At 41.7% G+C, this 19,377-nt stretch overlaps 1 protein-coding gene and 1 non-coding gene across 2 annotated transcripts; both read right to left on the bottom strand.

Annotated features, from left to right (window-relative positions):
• Positions 1–433: 433 nt before the first annotated feature.
• TCP1 (t-complex 1) lies at positions 434–18,668 on the bottom strand. The gene is made up of 12 exons (XM_072994717.2): positions 18,485–18,668; positions 16,701–16,786; positions 8,759–8,887; positions 7,302–7,399; positions 5,973–6,083; positions 5,081–5,262; positions 3,933–4,059; positions 2,978–3,153; positions 2,592–2,715; positions 2,057–2,249; positions 1,418–1,581; positions 434–769 (listed from the first exon to the last, which is right to left on the bottom strand). The coding sequence occupies exons 1-12, from the start codon at positions 18,552–18,554 to the stop codon at positions 553–555; spliced, it is 1,677 nt and encodes a 558-aa protein (XP_072850818.1). The 5' UTR covers positions 18,555–18,668; the 3' UTR covers positions 434–552.
• LOC140703634 (small nucleolar RNA SNORA29) lies at positions 8,338–8,473 on the bottom strand. The gene has a single exon (XR_012082936.2). It is a non-coding gene; the product is annotated as a small nucleolar RNA SNORA29 (small nucleolar RNA).
• Positions 18,669–19,377: the final 709 nt, after the last annotated feature.

Here is a 19,377-nt window from a genome sequence, read left to right as displayed (position 1 = left end):
CCCCAAATATCTGTCAAGAAAGCCCCAGCCGTCTATGTGCATATTGAGGAAGCACAACAAAGGACTCTGCATATAAATGGAACAACTCTCCCATAGCACTCCCTGCAGCTGGGATGAGGTATATGTAGCCTTCCAGAAGTTGACCTATTATCCCCTTCTGTTGGCTAGGGTAGCAGCAGTGGAACAGTTCTTGGAGAGTCATACATTCCCTCCCAGGATAATCTTTAAATAGCAAATCACACCTCACAGTGCTGTTATTAGTGTGTCTACTATTCTCCCCACCCAGCATGCTTTGTCCATTCCTACTGTGAAGAACCAAGATAGAGTAAAAGACATTTTTGTGAATACCAGTGGTCAATGCTGAAACCCCCCGACTGTCTTCTACAACCCCTGTATTCAATTATGTATTGAATGTTGAAATAAATATAAAATATGGCTGTCTTCTTTCATTTATTTTCTGGCCAGACAAATGTCCAACATCTTTTCTCTAAACATACACTACTAAATACAACATTAGAAAGAATGTTACAGGAATGGTTAAATAAAATACAACTAGTCTTCGATTTCTCCAGAGTGAACTGCATCTTCATAGCTCCCTCCTTTATCACCTTTACTTTCAGGCTGCAGTTTAATAAGATCATCAATTCGAAGGATAGTAATTGCAGCTTCTGTTGCAAATTTCAAACTCTTTGTTTTGACAACAGTAGGTTCATATACACCAGCCTGCTTGTTGTCACGTGGTTTCCCATTGACTAAATCAAGACCAATCCTTCAAAAAATAAAAAGCAAAAATGATCAGCTTTATACAGAAATATATATTTTAAAAATAATGGTTGGTAATCTTTTGCAGAGTAAATTCATGTTTTAATTTCAAACTAACATGAGACTCTCCTGAATTTTCTCACACAATAACAGGAAAAAATCTAGCCCCCTCCCCCATATTTTATCCACTGTATCTAACCCTACACATGAATGGGAGTTATCTACCCCCTCTGCTTGCTGCTGGGAGGATGAGTGCCTGAAGAAAAAACTTCCATAACACCTTGAATCTCTATATAACTAGATATTCTGAAGCATCAGGTTTCCCAATTATGCGCACCTGACTATCATCCTTCAGGTGATGAGAACAGAAAATGGAATAGCAATAGCAAAACTATCTCTGTGCACCTACATTCAAATTAACTTTTTTCTGACACCTGAATAGGAGTTAAGTCATAGTCATTTTGTTGCTCATCTCCTGTAGTACTCACATTAAGGCTACACGCAAACTGCTTTAGAGCAAGAACTTAACATATTTTCAAAGAAATTGCCAGTTGTATGCTACAAAACTACCACTGTTAGCTGCATACTTAACACAGTAGTTTGTCATTCACTGATTATGCTACCAACCCATGTTTCTTCTTCCTTTGCAACCTACCATTTCAGATTTTTGCGTTCTGGATTCACTTGAGCTTCATTGTGAAATGCCCTGAGTTTTGCAACAAGGTCTATAGCATCTTGAGCAGCATTGACGGCTAAAGTGTTTGGGATAACCAGAAGAGATCTTGCAAACTCTGCAATAGCCAGCTGTTCACGTGAACCCTAATTGGAAAAAGAAGATTCTATTACTATTCTATTACATTACCAAAACATCAATCCATGTTTTATGGGGAATGATAGTTTGTTCAGATTCACCTAATGTAGATTTTTAAATGTCCAATTTTATATTATGTATTATGTGCCATCAAGTTGGAACCAACTTATACTGACCCTAATAGGGTTTTCAAGATAAATGATATTTAAGGAGTGGTTTTACCAGTTCCACTCCCCTGTGAACTTCCATGGCTGAGTTGGAATTCAAACCCAGTTCATTATCTACTACACCACACCAGTTACCCCATATTATACACTAGTCAAGAGTTAAGTTTATTTCAGTTTCTCTTTAATCTGCTTTAAAAACAAAATATTCTCAAGATAACTTACAACAAAAATATTGTGGCTGCTCTTACAAAATTAAACTGACAACAGCTGGTTTACAGGGAGAAAAATACTTGTTGAACACTGAGTAGACACTTACCATGCTAGTTGCATAGTTTTCCAGATAAATGGAAAGGGCTGCTTCAACTGCACCACCTCCTGGAACCACAGACTTTGACTCTAATACTCTTTTCACAACACAAAGAGCATCATGTAGGGACCGCTCCATCTCATCACACATGAAGTCATTCGCTCCTCGCAGTATTATGGCAGCTGAAGTCCGAGCCTTAGTACTGTTTCAGAAAGGTACAAAAGTGAAAGTTGGCTTCTCCTAAATTATTTGTCAAGCATTCCATTAACAAATCGCTATCGAAACCATTCAAGGATTTTTGGGGCTCCAGGTTATTAGGTTTGCATGTGCAATCAACAAGTTGAATTATGTTCAAGTCCCTTTGCAAAGCTGAGACATTCCCTGTCCCACCATACTCTCTACTGGGAATTGAGGATCATTTATCCCACGCGTATAACTGCCCACACTACTTGAAAACAGCATGGAAGCAATTATATGGGAAGTATGTTAAGAAATGTAGCAAAATGTGCTAATACTAATAATTTTAAGATAGGCATGTCCTTACTTTTTGATTAAAATTAATTCATCATCACAGATTCTTTCCTGAACCACTTCTTCTGCTTGTCCCAGCATCGATGCTTCAAATGTTTCTTCACCTTCCAGATTTGCCAGTGTAGAACAAACAGTGGCTGGTTTTAAAACAAAATAAAAAGGCTCTTACTATATTCTACAAAGCCATCTCTTTACATCACAACAAACAATCCCCAAATTATGTATATATTAGCAACAAACGACCCCCAATTAGGCCCATCAAATAAGTTTGTGTGTGTGTATATATATATATATATATATACACATATAGGTCCATCAAGTATCAGTACCATTCATATTTAACCTCTGCAACAATAGTAATGGGAACATTAGTTATAGCACAGATGTTTCTATAATTACCTCCAGATGCCTTAGCAATGCGTTTAAGATCTCTTTTTAGAACTCTGCGTACTGCCATAGCACCAGCATCCACAAAGTATTTCAGACACATGTCATCAATGCCACCGGTGGTCAGAATAACATTTGCACCAGTAGCTAAGATCTTCTGAATTTTCTCCTTAGTGATGTCGGCCTCTCTGTATGCAATATTTGACATGGATTAGTTCCATGTTTAAAACCATTACACTAATATACAGTAATCTGAAAGCTACTATATGTGTAGCACTTCAATCATAGGTCAGTTAAGACAGGACATGATTTCTTCCCATCCAAGCCCACCATCTAGCAACAGAGAAATAGAACTCGATAAATAAGAAAAATCAATAGAAATAGAACTCAGTGCTAAACTAATGCAGATAACAAGAGTAGCTCCTTACACAGCTGAGCTATATGTTCAAAGACTGAACCAAAATATGGTTTAACAGCTCCACTAAGACCATTCAGATTTTTGCCATGGAACAAAACAAACAAACAAAAAGTGCTGGGAGGATGAAATAAAAAGGGTTATCTGGATTTCTCCCGACATTTCTCTCAAATCAGTGTTCTTGTGAACACACTTTAAAATATTTTACAGCCAACCTAAATTTTATTTTATTTATTTATTTGATTTATATACCATCCATCTGGCAGCCAATGCCACTCTAGTTGGTTTACAAGTAACAAAAAACAACAAAGTAACAAAATAGCAAATAACATTAAAGTTTTTCTACAACTTAACAAAAATAGTGCTATGATTTGGAACAGACTGCCGTATAATCCTAATAACTCTGCATTATCTCCAGTTGTTTTTACCATGTTTTGATAGATGACTAAAACAGCTAACTTTTAAGTTACATGTGTTTAATACAAATCCCTGAAATCTGTGCATTCTAGTAGGAATTGTATATTTTAGTGTAAAAGGCTGCCCACAACATACCTCTGCCTAATCTGGTCCAGCTTCTCAGGGTCTGTAATTACCACCTGAACACCAAGCTTCATTTTAGTTTTTTGAAGGCTGAAGTCAAGACATGCTATCTTTGCATTAACTATTCTTTTGGGCATACCTAAAAGAAAAAGAAAAAGGAAGACATACCTAAGATTCGTTATTTGAATAAAATTTAACAGCATCTGAGAGTGTAAAATTCTCAGTGTTAAGAAGACTTGCATTATTATTTTCCAGAATTTCCTCTTCTTAAACACTGGACTAAATAACAAGATTCACACAATTGTAGGTATATCTTTAGAGTACAAGACTAAATATCAACTTAGAATGAAGTCCTGGTAATACAAATAAGCTACAGAGAAATAAAATCCTAGTGTGAATACGTACAAGGCCTGCTGCTACCTTAGCCCCTGGATGGAATGTAACGATTGGCTTCACCCGTTGCTCTCTGGACCAGAAGCTCTTGAATGAATACAGAGTGAGAACAGTTCTCCCTCTTGTTTTTTTCCTCCTGTTTGGTATTTTTCACTTACTCTCTAAATGGTCTCATTTCTTAAATTCTCCATTCTCTCTGATTCACCTTACCCAAAAAGAACCCTTCAAAATCTCATACAACAGCTCCTGGATGATAAACAGAATTCTGCTTCAAGAATCCTGTGTCTTGTGAGAGGGATAACATGGCTCCCCATCAAGTTAATAACGCATACTCTGACCATACGATTATGTGCAATAAAATATATTTAACCCACTAGATCCATTGGAGACACTGAATCAGTGGCAGCATGCTAGATTCAGAATGAAATCAAACAGGCTGAGCATGCAGAAAATAACTTTATTAGCAGTTGCTATCAAGGCTTTAAAGTGTCAGGAAAACTTTAAAAACTTGCATTACTGCTTAAAATTAAGACTGCCAATGACAACTACATCAATAATGTTCATAAAACTTCATAGTAGTATTAGCAGATTACCGCTGCCAAGTTTCAATTTGTAAGTTCGACTTGTATGATTTTTAGTAAGCAATAAAACGACTTACAACATCCCGGTGACTTACTTAACTTGAAAGATCTTGAAAGATTTGCTCCTAAATTTTTACACATTTGAAATCATTACACTGCTTTGTTGAGTAAAGAAGCTGACCTTACCTTGGGAACCCACGACACAGTTCAAGGCATAGCCATTTACAAGAATGCTCTCTTTCTGACTGCGACCATGTGCCTTTAAAACATTGATGGAATTGATTGGATAACGTGCTTGCCCCTTTTGATCTGTGTATTTAACTGCAAGAGCAGCGTCCACTACCATATTAGCAAAGAAGTCACTGTCACTAAAAGAACACTGTTAAGGTGAATATAGGTATGTGCATCAAATTTACTGCATATATGCTATGAAAAAACACAAATCCCAAGAAAAGCTTCACAGGAGCAAAGGCTCTTATCATTTTATAGATGAGAGTGCTCTGAAAAGACATTCCGAGGCAATGCTATACACAATGGGATTTAACCATGCCTTATGCCTTCTCACTGTTAAATCTAAGAATAAACAAAACATTATTTTCACCTAAATGTACTTGATGTTGCAGAGAAACTGTTTCCCAAATTTACACTTTACACCAGTGATTGTGAACTATTTTGAGCCTGAGTGCCCAAACTGCCACACAAAACCAACCACAACCATTCTGAAACATCCCACTCTTCCAACTGCAGAACCTCTAACACCTCCTCAGGACACTCCCTGCCCCGCCTCTGGCTGCAATCCTTAAAAAACACAGCTGGCAGGAGCCGGGTATTTCCATGCATGGTGTCTATGTGTGTGTGTTTGTGGAGGCATCAGACGTTGCCATCTTGACTCTCCCTCCCTTCCCAAGAGTTCTTCCCGAAATGTGGGATTGGAGGACGGGTATTTCTCGTCTTCCAATCCCACGTTCACGTACCAATAGAGAGGTTCGCATACCAACAGAGAGGGCTCTGCTTGCCAGCTGTGGCACACGTGCCATAGGTTTGCCATTGCTGCTTTACACTGTAAACTAAAGGATACATTCCTATGATTTTGGAGGACATTGATGTTTTTGCTGCATTAATAAGGCAATCCCTGCCCAACTCATCCGAGTTAATAACCAGATTCTCGTTGATGTAACGTACTGCTTCCCTGTTGAATAAAAACAGCAGTTTTATAGATAAGAATTTAATATTCAATATTCTCAAGTGTTCCACTGTCAAGAAATAGTATTTTACTCTCATAAATACTGTAAGAACTAAAATATGTATTTCTGAAATGTATACCGTTTTCAATGGGCAATCAGCATTCTGTGTCTCAGAAAACTGAACACCAATACTATCTAACATACATGTGACTTGACTTTTCCACTCATTTGCCCTGTTCTCATGCCTCTCATTCACATACACTTTGTGATATGTATATGCCGTGTCTCAATTATGCTGTTTTAATACTCTCCTTCTTCCAAGAACAGAGATTGATATCTCAAACGTGGGCCACGTTTTCACATGCAGTTTAGCACACTGTTTGCAAGACCAAACACGCTGCACCGATAAACAGCCACAAGCTTTTTGGTCTTACTGGAGATGTGCAGTCACTGCATACTGAATTACACTGCACTCCCAATGAGAAGGGGTGTGTATGATTATAGTGTGGACATCTGCTATGGGAAGGACAAAAGAGGCATACACACTAACATAGCACTTAGAAATGCCAACCAGGTATCTATAACCCAAGGCTATGTGTTCAAGATGCTCTACAGTGTTGGCTGGAGTTCAGGATCTTTGACACTTTTTATCACAATACAACTGCTTCTTCACAGTTGTGCACAAAACCTGCCTGAACACGAACTTTCTCCTTTTCTGCATGAAGAGGCATTACAATGGTAAGTCATACCTGCAGAGGCTTCTAAAGAAACAACTGCCCAATTTAAAATTGAAGTGTTTCTGGTGATGGCAGACTTTGGCAACTGTGGTAGGTAACATACACCCCACATATTGTACAATTCCCATTCTAATATACAAGATTGCTTTGTCTGAATCTCTTGAAGCCCAAGGAAGCAGATGTTGTTACTTGGCACTAATTGACAGCAAAGCAGGTGCCCAACAAACTTTCTTGGGAAGAGCATCCCACAGGCACGATGCCAATGTAGACAATGCTCTCTCTCTCTGGTTCCCAGTCATTCTCCTTGTAATAGTGGGGATTGTTTAGCAAACCAGTATCTTAAGAAAGGTAGTATTAATGAGGGAAAATATTTCACTGCCCCATGCTTTAAATATTTCATTTAAAAAAAACACAAAATAAACCACACACACATACACAAAGTCTGACACTGACCACAGTAGATTTTGCTCACAAACAATTTCTTACTTGCAAGCAAGACGATAGCCACTGATGATGGAAGTGGGGTGAATTTTCTGTTTAACCAACTCATCTGCATTTTTCAAAAGCTCGGCAGCAATAATTACCTGTTAGAGAGAGAAGATACATAAACTAGCAATCTGTCAACTGTTCTATGAAAAGTGTGCAAAAGGTATGAACATGCAGGGAGGTCCTATGGCAGAGAGGACAATTTAAATTAGCCTTGGAAATCTTCAGGGTGAGCTAGTCCTCACATTGCTAAACGAAACTAAATCAAAATGAATGACCAGTGAAATGAAACTTGATCTGTAGTTCTGCTTAAAAAGAAGAGGAGAAAATAAGTCCCTATATATGTCTTAAATTCAGGCATCCATCATACACTCCTAGTACTTACACAACTCAGTACAGCGAAATTACATAGTTTCTCTCCACTTCAATGGCACCAATATCTATTTGTTACCATTCTGACCAGGATGTAATTCTACTACCAAATAAGAGTGATTGATAGAGCTAAATATGAAATGAAGGCAGGGACAAAGAGGATTCTAGATACTGAGTACCTGAAAAGGTTAAACTATGAGATTGTCTTGGCCACAGACACAGAATCATGCTCTGGTCTATTAATCTACTGATCCCACTGCTGAGCCAGACAATATTTCAAATGCAATTTTTTCCCCCAAACAAGCAAAATGAAATTTGCTACTTCTAACTGCTCTGGAGGGAATGATGGTCCCTTCACCTACTCTTGTTGTCCTTAGGCTTGGCTATTCCAAAGCAGCTTCGAACCAGTAAACGTACCAGGAAAGAAAAACAAGAAAAAGCTTTCATACATACAAGAAAGAATTGATTAACTTTTAGAGTGTGAGATGGAACATTCCTGTGACATACAAATGCAAGTCTATTCAAACAGAGCTTCTTTCAGTTCTACAAGATTCTTTGTTCCCAATTTATTCTATCCTTTGGCTGTATGATCACATCAATTTGCAACAAACAGTTCTACCACTAAATCAATACAGTGAACTTCCTCCTGACACGTTTCACACCTAACAGGATGTTCTGCCATTTCATATAGGAAAAAGAAACAGTCAATCTCCTCCTTCAGACTCTGGCAGTCATTTCTTTATCCCATAAGCATAGCCACTTACTTTATAGTGTAAATTAAGTGGTAGTCAAATGGGAAAGTTTTCTTCAGATTTAGGGCTAAACTTACATGGTTTTGTAGCTGTTCTAGACTCATAATCTGTTCAAAGATATATCATATCTTTTCGGTTCTCTAAGGTAAAGCACCTGAACAATCAGACTAGGATTTGTGGGTCAAACTTCTATTCATTATTAAAATAGAGACAAACCCATTTCTGATCATTCATAATTCTATGTATCAAATGTCAGTTTTATTGACCCTTAGATTTCAAAGCTTGACTTACAACAGTCCAAAACTCCTAACCTCTTATTTATAGTTCACATACCACAGAGGTGGTCCCATCTCCAACTTCTTTGTCTTGTAGTTCTGCTAGTTCACACAGAACTTTTGCAGCAGGATGTTCGACCTCTAGCAACTTCAGAATTGTCGCACCATCATTAGTAATGGTTACATCCTGGGATTCCAAACACAAAAAAGTTGGTCATGCAAATTAACAAGTTTAATTATCATGAAGCTGGCCAAAATTGTATTAGCTGCACTTCTGTGCACAAACCAAACGGTGTAACTTTTGGTGGTGACCTGCCACAAGAAGGCAACAAAGATGTTATTAGCTGGGTGGTCATGCGAGTCAGCACACAACATATACAGTGGTGCCCCGCTTGACAACGATAATCCGTTCCAGGAAAATCGCTGTTATGTGAAATTGTCGTCAAGCGAAAAAAAATTAGAATACACTGAAACCTGGTCAATGCATTCCAATGGGGGAAATACCTCATCGTCCAGCGAAGATCGCCCATAGAGAACCGCCGATCAGCTGTTCTAATTCGCTGTAATGCGAAGCTTCCATCCAGAAAGCAGCTATTTTGAGAAGGGAAGGAAGCCATTTTACGAAGGGAGCAGGAAAAATTTTGCAGAGCCGGAAAAATTATTGTTTCGCGAACAAACGGTTCACGAAGCAGGCTCCTAATCAACGTCAAGCCAAAAAAAAAAAAAAAAAAAAAAAAAACAACATTGGGACCATCGTTTTGCGATCGCAATAGCGATTGCAAAAAACTCATCATAAAGCGATTTTGACGTCTAACGAGGTAACCGTCAAGTGGGGCACCGATCACAAAACAATGTTTTAATAGGGAAAATGCGCTTTAGGATGATCGGTACCCTGCTTCGGAAACCGATTTTTCGCTTAACGAGGATCAAAACAGCTGATCATCAGATCTTCAAAATGGCCACCCACTGTGAAAAATCGCTCCCCGCTGTGTTTTAGGGCGGATTCCAAGCATTACAGGCACCGGAAAATGGCTGCCCTATGGAGGATCTTCGCTGGACACTGAGGTATTTCGCCCATTGGAATGCATTAACCAGGTTTTAATCCATTTCAATGGGCTTTTTACTTTCGCTTGACAATGATTTCGTTCTACAGCAATTTTGCTGGAATGGATTATCCTCGTCAAGCGAGGCACCACTGTAGTATCTTTGCTGACCTTTTAATCGGTGGCAATTTGCCAGCAGAAGTTGTGTTGCTTCTGTTATACGGGCATAAAATAACAACAGGATTTGGGAGGTTAAATAACTTCAATAAAAATAGTGAGAACAATTATTCAATTCACAACAGAAACCCAGGCAATAGCAAGGGTCCACTACCTCGGAGCAAGAATACTTTTTTCACTATACATCTACAGACAGCTGTATTTTAAATAAATGTGCTATTCATCTCTCTTATCTTTCATTTATGCCAGTACAATCACAATTCTGTGCACAGTAACATGAGAAAAGGGCAAGCACTGATGTTACCTGTCTGTCATGGATTTGGAGGGAAAGTTCCATCCTATGGGGAGTGGAAGGCGGGACATCAGGAGGAGGGGCTGTACTGTATAAATATGTGATGCCTGTGTGGTGAAGACACACTAAGAGAGACACTGGGTTGTGACGAAGCAGCAGCTGGGAAGAAGAAGCTGTTGTGGGAGTCTGTGTGTCAGACAGGGTACTACTGTGTGTCAGAGTACCAACCTGATAGGTTCAGGTGTCTGTTGGTTAGCCAGAACTGATAGGTTCAGGGTCTGTGCTTTAAGTTAAGGTTCTGGGTGAACCAAACTGTGTGTATGTATGAGTGAAATAAGCCACGTTACTTTATCCTATTCACCTGATTGTTTTATTTACCCTGTTTGTATTTAAAATAAACCTTATTCTTTTATTGTTTAAAAATCCATCCCTGGTCTGTGTGACTTCTTATAGGGAATGGTTGGTGGCAGCTTAGTGTAACTGTGTGACAGATACCAGTAGGTCTGGGTTTGTCACATTGATTGGTGTCCAGCGTGTGGGATACGACTGGTCCAGTTGTCCAGCGGTCCAGCAAAGCCTTGGCAAGTGTGCCCAGAGCAAGGGGGATCTAGTCAGGGACAGTCTGAGGCGCGTAGGTAATCTTCTAGGTGTACCTCACGGGGAGGTGCGCTAGTAGAAGAACGTGCCAACTGGGGAGACTTAGATTAAGGTGCTCTGAGGCAGCCTAGTTTTGGCGGGAAAAAGCTGAGGCAAAACTGCGTAGTAACAGTGATCTAGCTTGCCAGCTGAGAGGCCCAGCAGAGGGGGGTAGGCTCTGACTTGATACTGTTGCAAGTTAGTGCTGAAGAACAGCAGCAATCTCTAGGGAGAGCTGGTTCTGAGGCAAAAAGGAAAAAAGTGGTCGTTTTATTCTGAGGCTTGACTTTTTAAAGCAGCCTGTTCTGAGGGGGGATTATGCCCTTGACTCGAAGCCAGATGGCCGAAATGAGTGAAGTGAAAGACCCCCAGATTGACCAAGGTTCTGAGGATGAATTTGGCTCAGTGCAGGGTGACAGCACAGGAGAGCAGAACCCAGAACTCAGAAAATTGATCCTAGCCCAACAGAATGAACTGAGGGTGAGGGAAATGGAAATCAGAAGAAAAGAAAGAGCTGAAATCAGTCAGGCAGAGGCAGATGCCAAGACAAGGGGAATGGACATGAGGATCAAACAGATGGAACTGAAACTCCAAATTAGAATGGTACAATTAGAATTGAAGTTCCTAAATAAGTTTATTAACAATTTATCAGTGGAAGAAATGTCAAAGAAAGAAAAGTATGAGGCTCAGGCCAGACAAAGTGAGCAAGATCTTGAAAAATATAATCAGCAAAAAGACATTAAATTAAAAGAAATCAGAGATAAGACGGAAGAAAAAGTAAAAGAGATAAAAGCTAGGGCTGAGGAAGAAATTTTACAGATCAGGGCTGAGTTTGAGGCCAAGCAAAAGGAGCTGGATTTGAGAATAAAAGGGAAAAGCCAGCAAGGGGGAGGGGCCCATGGTGAAGGGAAGCCCTCAGACATGAAACCAAGACCTCAGATTTTGGAGGGAAAACAAAAACAAGATGAGAGAGAATCAAAATACACCAGAAAATGTTATTTCTGTCAGGGAAAGGGTCATCTAATCTCAGAATGTGAGAAATTAAAGCAGCTAAAAGGAATGGTGCCTCAGAATGCTAGTGGGACCAAGCCAAAAGCTGTGTTCTGTGTCCAGAAAGAGCAAGGCTCAGTGTCACTGAGGGAGCCTGTTGCCATGGCTACTCAGTCTGGAACAGCTACCTCTGCTGATCAGGCTGAGGAAAATGGTCCTCTTGTGGAGGTAAAACGCTGCTTGCTGATAAAAACAGATTCTCAGTTGTTTGAGACAGCAGGGGTGGACGTAGGAATACTTGACCGTCAGTATAGGGGGCTGCGGGACACTTGTTCCCAGGTAACCCTGTGCCATCCAGATATTATTCCTCGGGAGTTTATAATCCCAAATGAGAGCATGAAGGTGGCAGGGATTGAGGGGCAGGTAATCTCTCTGCCAGTAGCAGAGGTACCTGTCAACTTTCAAGGCTGGAGGGGAGCTTGGCGGCTAGCGATTTCACCGACTCTGCCAGCAGCCGTGCTCGTGGGAAATGACCTGGCTGAACATGTGAAACGGGTGCTAGTGATTACACGCTCACAAGCCACCACGGGGACAGTTCAGGGGGGTAATGATGAGCCAGAGACTGAAGCAGAGGGGAGTTCAGAAGCTGTGGTGGAAACCTTAACCACAGACAGCAGATTTGGACAGGAGCAAAAGGCAGACGCCACTCTCCAAAAGTGTTTTGAACAAGTGACTGACGCCCAGCTAACACCTGAAACCCCAGTGAGATTTCTGGAGAAAAAGGGGATTTTATATAGAGAAACCCTGAGGAATATCTCAAAAGGGGGAGATGGGATCAGAAGTCAGCTGGTGGTACCTGAAAAGTATCGCCCCATGATCTTACAAAGGGGGCACACTGACATGTTTGCTGCACACTTAGGGGTGAAAGGGCCCCTTGAGTTGATCAAACAAAATTGGGAGCAGATCACCCAGGATGACCCACAAGACGTTGTGACATACATAGACACCTTGATGAATGACCTAAAGCGAAATCTAGAGCTGGCAGCAGAAAACCTGCAAGCTCAGAAGGTCAGACAGAAAACATGGTATGACCACAAAGCTAGAGAGAGGCACTTTGACCCAGGGGAGGAAGTGCTTTGGCTTAGGCCCTGCAGAGAGAATAAACTGCAGCTCAAATGGGCAGGACCATATAGGGTCATTTCCAAGATGTCAGACCTGAACTACCTAATAGAGCAGGAGGAGAACCAAGCAAGGAGGGTGGTTCATGTGAATGCCCTAAAACCCTACTACAGAGGGGAACAGAGGGTTTTATTCGCGATAAAAGCAGCTGAGAGTGAGGAAGCTGAATTACCCTTCTGGGAGGGTAGAGGGGAAGTAAAATACAACCCAGAGGAGGTAAAGATCAGTCCTGCACTCACCCAAGACCAGCAGCAAGAACTAAAAATGCTGCTTAGTAAATATCAACAGGTGTTTTCCAACAAGCCGGGGATAGTGAAGGGAGTGATGCATCGGATCCACACAGGGGATGCACCCCCGCAGGCAGTATCCCCATACCGAGTAACGGGACCCTATAGGGACAAGGTGCGGAAGGAGCTGGACGAAATGCTGAGGGAGAACATAATCGTCCCCTCTTCTAGTCCTTGGTCCTCTCCGATAGTCCTTGTAGACAAGCCTGATGGGAGCATTAGGTTTTGTGTTGATTACAGGAAATTAAACCGTGTAACCACTCCTGATGCCTACCCAATGCCCAGGCTAGACAACCTGATTGAAACCATAGGGGGTTGTCGGTTCATCTCATCATTGGACCTGGTAAAGGGATATTGGCAATTAAGAATTGATCCCAGGGATCAAGAAAAGACTGCCTTTTGCAGCCCTTTTGGTCTCTATGAGTTTCGAGTCCTGAGCTTTGGTCTCAGAAATGCACCAGCCACATTCCAAAGGCTGATGGACCAGACCTTGGCAGGGCTCAGTGACTTTACAGTGGCCTACATTGACGACATAGGGATCTTCAGTAATACCTGGGAAGATCACCTGATACACCTGGAGTTAGTGCTGCAGAGGTTAAGTGCAGCAGGGCTAACAGTAAAGGCCAGCAAGTGTCAGCTGGGTAGCCCAGAAATAAAATACTTGGGTCACATGGTAGGGGGAGGAATGATAAAACCCCTGGAGGCCAAAATAGAAGCTGTTCGTGATTGGCCTAGACCCAACACCAAGAAAAAAGTCAAATCATTTCTTGGGTTGGTGGGCTACTACAGAAAGTTCATCCCGAGGTTTAGCGAGATTGCGGCTCCGCTGACCGATCTGACGAGGAAGAAGGCTGATGACCGCATCCCGTGGACCAGCGACTGTGAGGAGGCGTTCCAGAGGTTGAAGGAGGCGTTAATCAACTATCCAGTCCTGCGTGCTCCAGACTTCGACCGGGAGTTCATCATCTACACCGATGCGTCTAACAGCGGGGTAGGAGCAGTTCTGTGCCAGGAGGATGAGAATGGTGACCAGCATCCAGTGTCCTACCTGAGTAGGAAACTCCAAAAAGGTGAGAGACATTTGGCAACCGTGGAGAAGGAGTGTTTGGCCATAGTCTACGCGCTCCAGAAGGCCAAGCCTTACATCTGGGGAAGACATTTTGTTCTGTGCACTGACCATTCACCACTGCAATGGTTAAAGACAATGAAAACCCACAATAGCAAACTTATGAGGTGGGCTTTAAATTTGCAAGACTATGACTTTGAAGTGAAGGTGGTCAGAGGGTCAGTGAACTGTGTTGCTGACGCCTTATCAAGAAGACCTGAAGAATGAAGACGGCGAAAGAACATGGACTATGTGTATATAATGATGACACAAAGTTAAATGTACCTGTTTTTTGGATTGGTTTGTATGAATAAAGGTAAATTGATGTAATGTATATGGTAAATGTTTAAATGCCTATTTGCTATGGTTAACTTATCATGTAAGTATGAGTAAGTAAGTATGGTATGTATAACTGTTGTTGTGTGTTATTCAGGTTGTTTTTTGGTGAAAAGCACGTTAGCTTTCCCCCTACAAAACAACTTATAAAGAGGGGAGGTGTTACATACAGCACTGATGTTACCTGTCTGTCATGGATTTGGAGGGAAAGTTCCATCCTATGGGGAGTGGAAGGCGGGACATCAGGAGGAGGGGCTGTACTGTATAAATATGTGATGCCTGTGTGGTGAAGACACACTAAGAGAGACACTGGGTTGTGACGAAGCAGCAGCTGGGAAGAAGAAGCTGTTGTGGGAGTCTGTGTGTCAGACAGGGTACTACTGTGTGTCAGAGTACCAACCTGATAGGTTCAGGTGTCTGTTGGTTAGCCAGAACTGATAGGTTCAGGGTCTGTGCTTTAAGTTAAGGTTCTGGGTGAACCAAACTGTGTGTATGTATGAGTGAAATAAGCCACGTTACTTTATCCTATTCACCTGATTGTTTTATTTACCCTGTTTGTATTTAAAATAAACCTTATTCTTTTATTGTTTAAAAATCCATCCCTGGTCTGTGTGACTTCTTATAGGGAATGGTTGGTGGCAGCTTAGTGTAACTGTGTGACAGATACCAGTAGGTCTGGGTTTGTCACAGGGAGGTTAAATAACTTCAATAAAAATAGTGAGAACAATTATTCAATTCACAACAGAAACCCAGGCAATAGCAAGGGTCCACTACCTCGGAGCAAGAATACTTTTTTCACTATACATCTACAGACAGCTGTATTTTAAATAAATGTGCTATTCATCTCTCTTATCTTTCATTTATGCCAGTACAATCACAATTCTGTGCACAGTAACATGAGAAAAGGGCAACTCTATTTTTGAGTCACCACAGAAAGGAAGGAGGATTAAGAGCAAAGAATGTACACTCTAACTTGGCAAGGGAGTTCTCAGGACTATACAGCTTTAGGCCATTTTTCCTAACTAAGCTAAAAAGTTGTAGACACCAAATTTCTGCCCCTCCCACACTGGCAGAGACAAATGCTTCTGTCTAAGAGCAATCAACAAAGCTTCTTTCTGCCCACTTTTTCTTGCGGGAAATGCAGGCAGGCAGGCTGCTTGTTTTGGCACATGCCTCATAAAGGTAGTCGGAGTACCCTTGAGAGGAAAAGCCTATCAAGGCCTGTTTCCTGAAGGAAGGGCAGTGAGAATGTTTGCTTGGCTTATGTGCTACACAAAATAAGAAACCTATGAAATTCCACCCCATATTTTCTGTTCCAAAGCAGAAGGGTAGTGGGGAGCTTATTATCTTGGATCTATGTGGCTAATACTGCGAACAACCAAAAAAATCCCAGACTCACTTCTAATACTAAGAACTGCAAAGCACTGACCAACACACAACAAATGGGACAATCCTCATCCACATGTGGAAGTTCAAACCAGCAATGGAACTAATTCTGTGTCACACTTGTTTGATCAAAGCACACCACTTGCCAAAGTCAGACCAAGTGCTGAAGGCTGGACTTGCTGCTTCCACTTCTATGAGCCTCTTCAATTTTTTTAAGTCCCCGTAACCTAGTATACACAACTTACTACTTTTCTGTGGACCAATGAGTGCAGTATACTTACACTGAAGAATGTAGTTTTCAATTTAAGTGTTTCTAAATGCATTTCTATGTACCATTACTTGCCAATAAATCCCAAATATTGTGTGACTTCTAAATAAATCAGGACGGTGTGGTAAAATATTAATTCTGAGCTACACTTCAGCTTGACTGCACTGAATTTCTGCACCAAAACAAATGTCAAATGCTTCAATAAAAAACATATTGCAATTTTCTATTCTGATATATTAGTTTGTTACATAAAGTGTCTGAGTCTGACCATAACTGCTTATAATAAATATTGTCTACTTACACCAATGTCATCCACCAGCATTTTATCCAAACCAACTGGACCAAGAGAACTCTTCACAATATTAGCTATTGAAGCGGCAGCCATAACTGGTTAAAAAAAAACACACAAAATTTCCTCACAAATAAAATCAAGTTATTGTAAAACTTTTGTCAGAATTGTATTAATTATTATACCTGTGTCAAGTACAATGGTATAAATTGCTGCTAGTCATCTATCCCCATAGCACTCCAGGCACATGATTAGTGAATAATGAGTGATAGTATCAGCAACCATAAACCCATGACAAGTTACATGGCTGCACTTACATCAGTTTAGGATTCTGGCCTTCTGTGTGCATAATACAGAGCTTAAAATGTTGTACTTACTTAAATCAGAGCCCCAGCATTCCCTCACCCTTGAAACAATGGTAATGGCTGGAATCCTACTGGTATGCATATGTCCTTATGTGGGCAACTAAGATTTGCCTTACCATTTCAGCAATTAGCCACAGCAAATTGTGTAAATCTTAATAACCACAGCAACAGAATTCCAGCTTGAGAGAAAATGTATCACTTTAGCAAATATCAAAATATGCAGCTATAAGAAACATTTAAATTAAAAAGAATGTTATAAGCCTTTATTTGTATAAGTGTTGCACAATTAAAATTATGAGTTTAAAGTATACAAAATATAGGTAAAACTAAAATTAAATTAAAATAATATAATTAGACTATTTCTGACCAGAAGCAGGCTATTTCAACAGCATAATCAATCACACCCATTTGCTATATCTTCTTTTGAGCAACCGGTAGAGCATAAATTGTATGCACGTAAGTGCTGCATTGACTAAATTTCTCCACAATCCCAGAACATTTGTCCTGTATCAGAGTATTGTATTATTTTACTTGATCATTCTTCAGTTTCTGGTCCCTCAGGTGTCAAAGCTATTAGAATTATCTTTTAATCAATTTTCTCTTTATTATTGCAACAGAAACTTTTAAAAGGGTGCAGAAATATAATTTATAAATGTATTTTAGTATTTACCAACAATGTATTGAGATCTCAGGAATGAACAACAGGTACATCATAACTACATCAATTTGCTAACAAAACAGTAAGTTTCCAAGCAGTTTCCATAAAAGGAAGTGAATCGGGGCTTCTGCATTCTCATTTAGCCGCCAACTCAGCAGCCACTTGACTGAAAATAAGTTGTTCTCTCACACAAGGGTTAATTATTTAAAAGATCAAAGGCTAATGGTCGGTATAATATAAACTTTACTGCCAAAAAAAGACCATGCTTGCCTATCAGCTACTAAGGAACATGAGGGTCCGGACTTCCACAGACAATTGTGAGCATAACACGCTGGGCCCCTTATATTACAGATATAAGGTGAGAAACGTGAAGGCGGCTTGAAATCTACGACAAGGCTACAGCCCGACGCGGGTTTCGAGCTAGGGGTGGCCCGGGAGGAGGTGGGATCGGGCGCATCCCATCGCCGCGGGCAGGGCCATCCATCCCAGCCTAAGCCGGGAAGACACCTCGAAAGCATGCCTCCCTTTTCGTAACCCAAGCCCCGCTCCCAGGCTGCCCATTCCGGGCGCCGCCATGCCGACAGGCGCGCCCTTCCCGTCAGGGGCAGGAAAAAGGGGCTCCATCTTGCTGGCCTCGCGTGCGAGCCGCCCCTCCCCCCCCGCCCCTCACACCCTGCAGAGAAAAGCCGCGGCCGTGGGGCCCCCTTGAGGCGCGTCAGAAACAGAGCCGAGCGCTCGGGGGGGAAAAAACCGGGAGGCGGCTGAAGGGTTACCATTCTGGGTACGGACGTTCTCCCCGGTGCTGCGCTCGCCGAAAACCGACAAAGGCCCTTCAAACGCCATGTTCCTGAAAGAGGAGTCCACGGGCGGCGACAACGTGCGCGGTACTACAGCGGGCACCCACACGGCCAGCGACGCGGGGCCTTCTGGGTATATCCCCGCCTCTCAAGATGGCGCCTCCTGGAGATTTAGCTCCAAGGAGGGGGGCACCACAGGAAGGCGGCGACGCAGAAGAGTACTAACCAATCCGAACGCTCAGCACAATGGTGAGCGTTTTTGAGTTTTCGATTATGATTGGATCGCCGGAAGAAGTGCCTCTCCTTCCCCGCGCGTTGCGCAGCAACGGGATGAGGCGGTTAAATGTGTTCTGGTAGATTCTAGAAAGCTGGGGAGTGCACTGTCTCAGACTGGACGAGTAAGGAAGAGTCGCCCGCATTGAATTGGCCGTTTCTCAGTCCTCTCCCTCAATATTTTAATTCCTCGATGGTTACCCACAACTTGCCGAGGTTGGAGAAAAAGAATGTATTTCGGCAAATGCAGAGACTACGCATGTTTTGCTTTCGGCCAAATGCTGAAAAGCGCAGCGCTTTGGTGAACAGGAAGGAGGTGGCGGGGACGCGCTCAATGTGTCCGTTTCCAAACGGCCAAAACAAAACAAGTTGTCCCCCCTCCCCAATGCGCGTACATTGGCGCTCCCAAATCAAGCCCCAGTGGCAGATGTTGCCTGTGTGGAGGATAGAAGAAAGCCCACCCAGTGAGGGAGGAGAAAAGGTTGCCCCAGACGTAAAGCCACTTGTTCCCCTCTCAAGGTTTCAGTCACACATGGCGGGTTAAGAAGAATTGAAACAGGCATCTTCTAAAATGGACGATTCCAAGACCTTATTTG

Source organism: Pogona vitticeps, chromosome 1 (genome assembly GCF_051106095.1).
Source record: "Pogona vitticeps strain Pit_001003342236 chromosome 1, PviZW2.1, whole genome shotgun sequence".
NCBI classification, from domain to species: domain Eukaryota; kingdom Metazoa; phylum Chordata; class Lepidosauria; order Squamata; family Agamidae; genus Pogona; species Pogona vitticeps.
The sequence above is the reverse complement of the archived record's forward strand: the minus strand, read 5'-3'. Positions and strand labels throughout refer to the sequence as shown.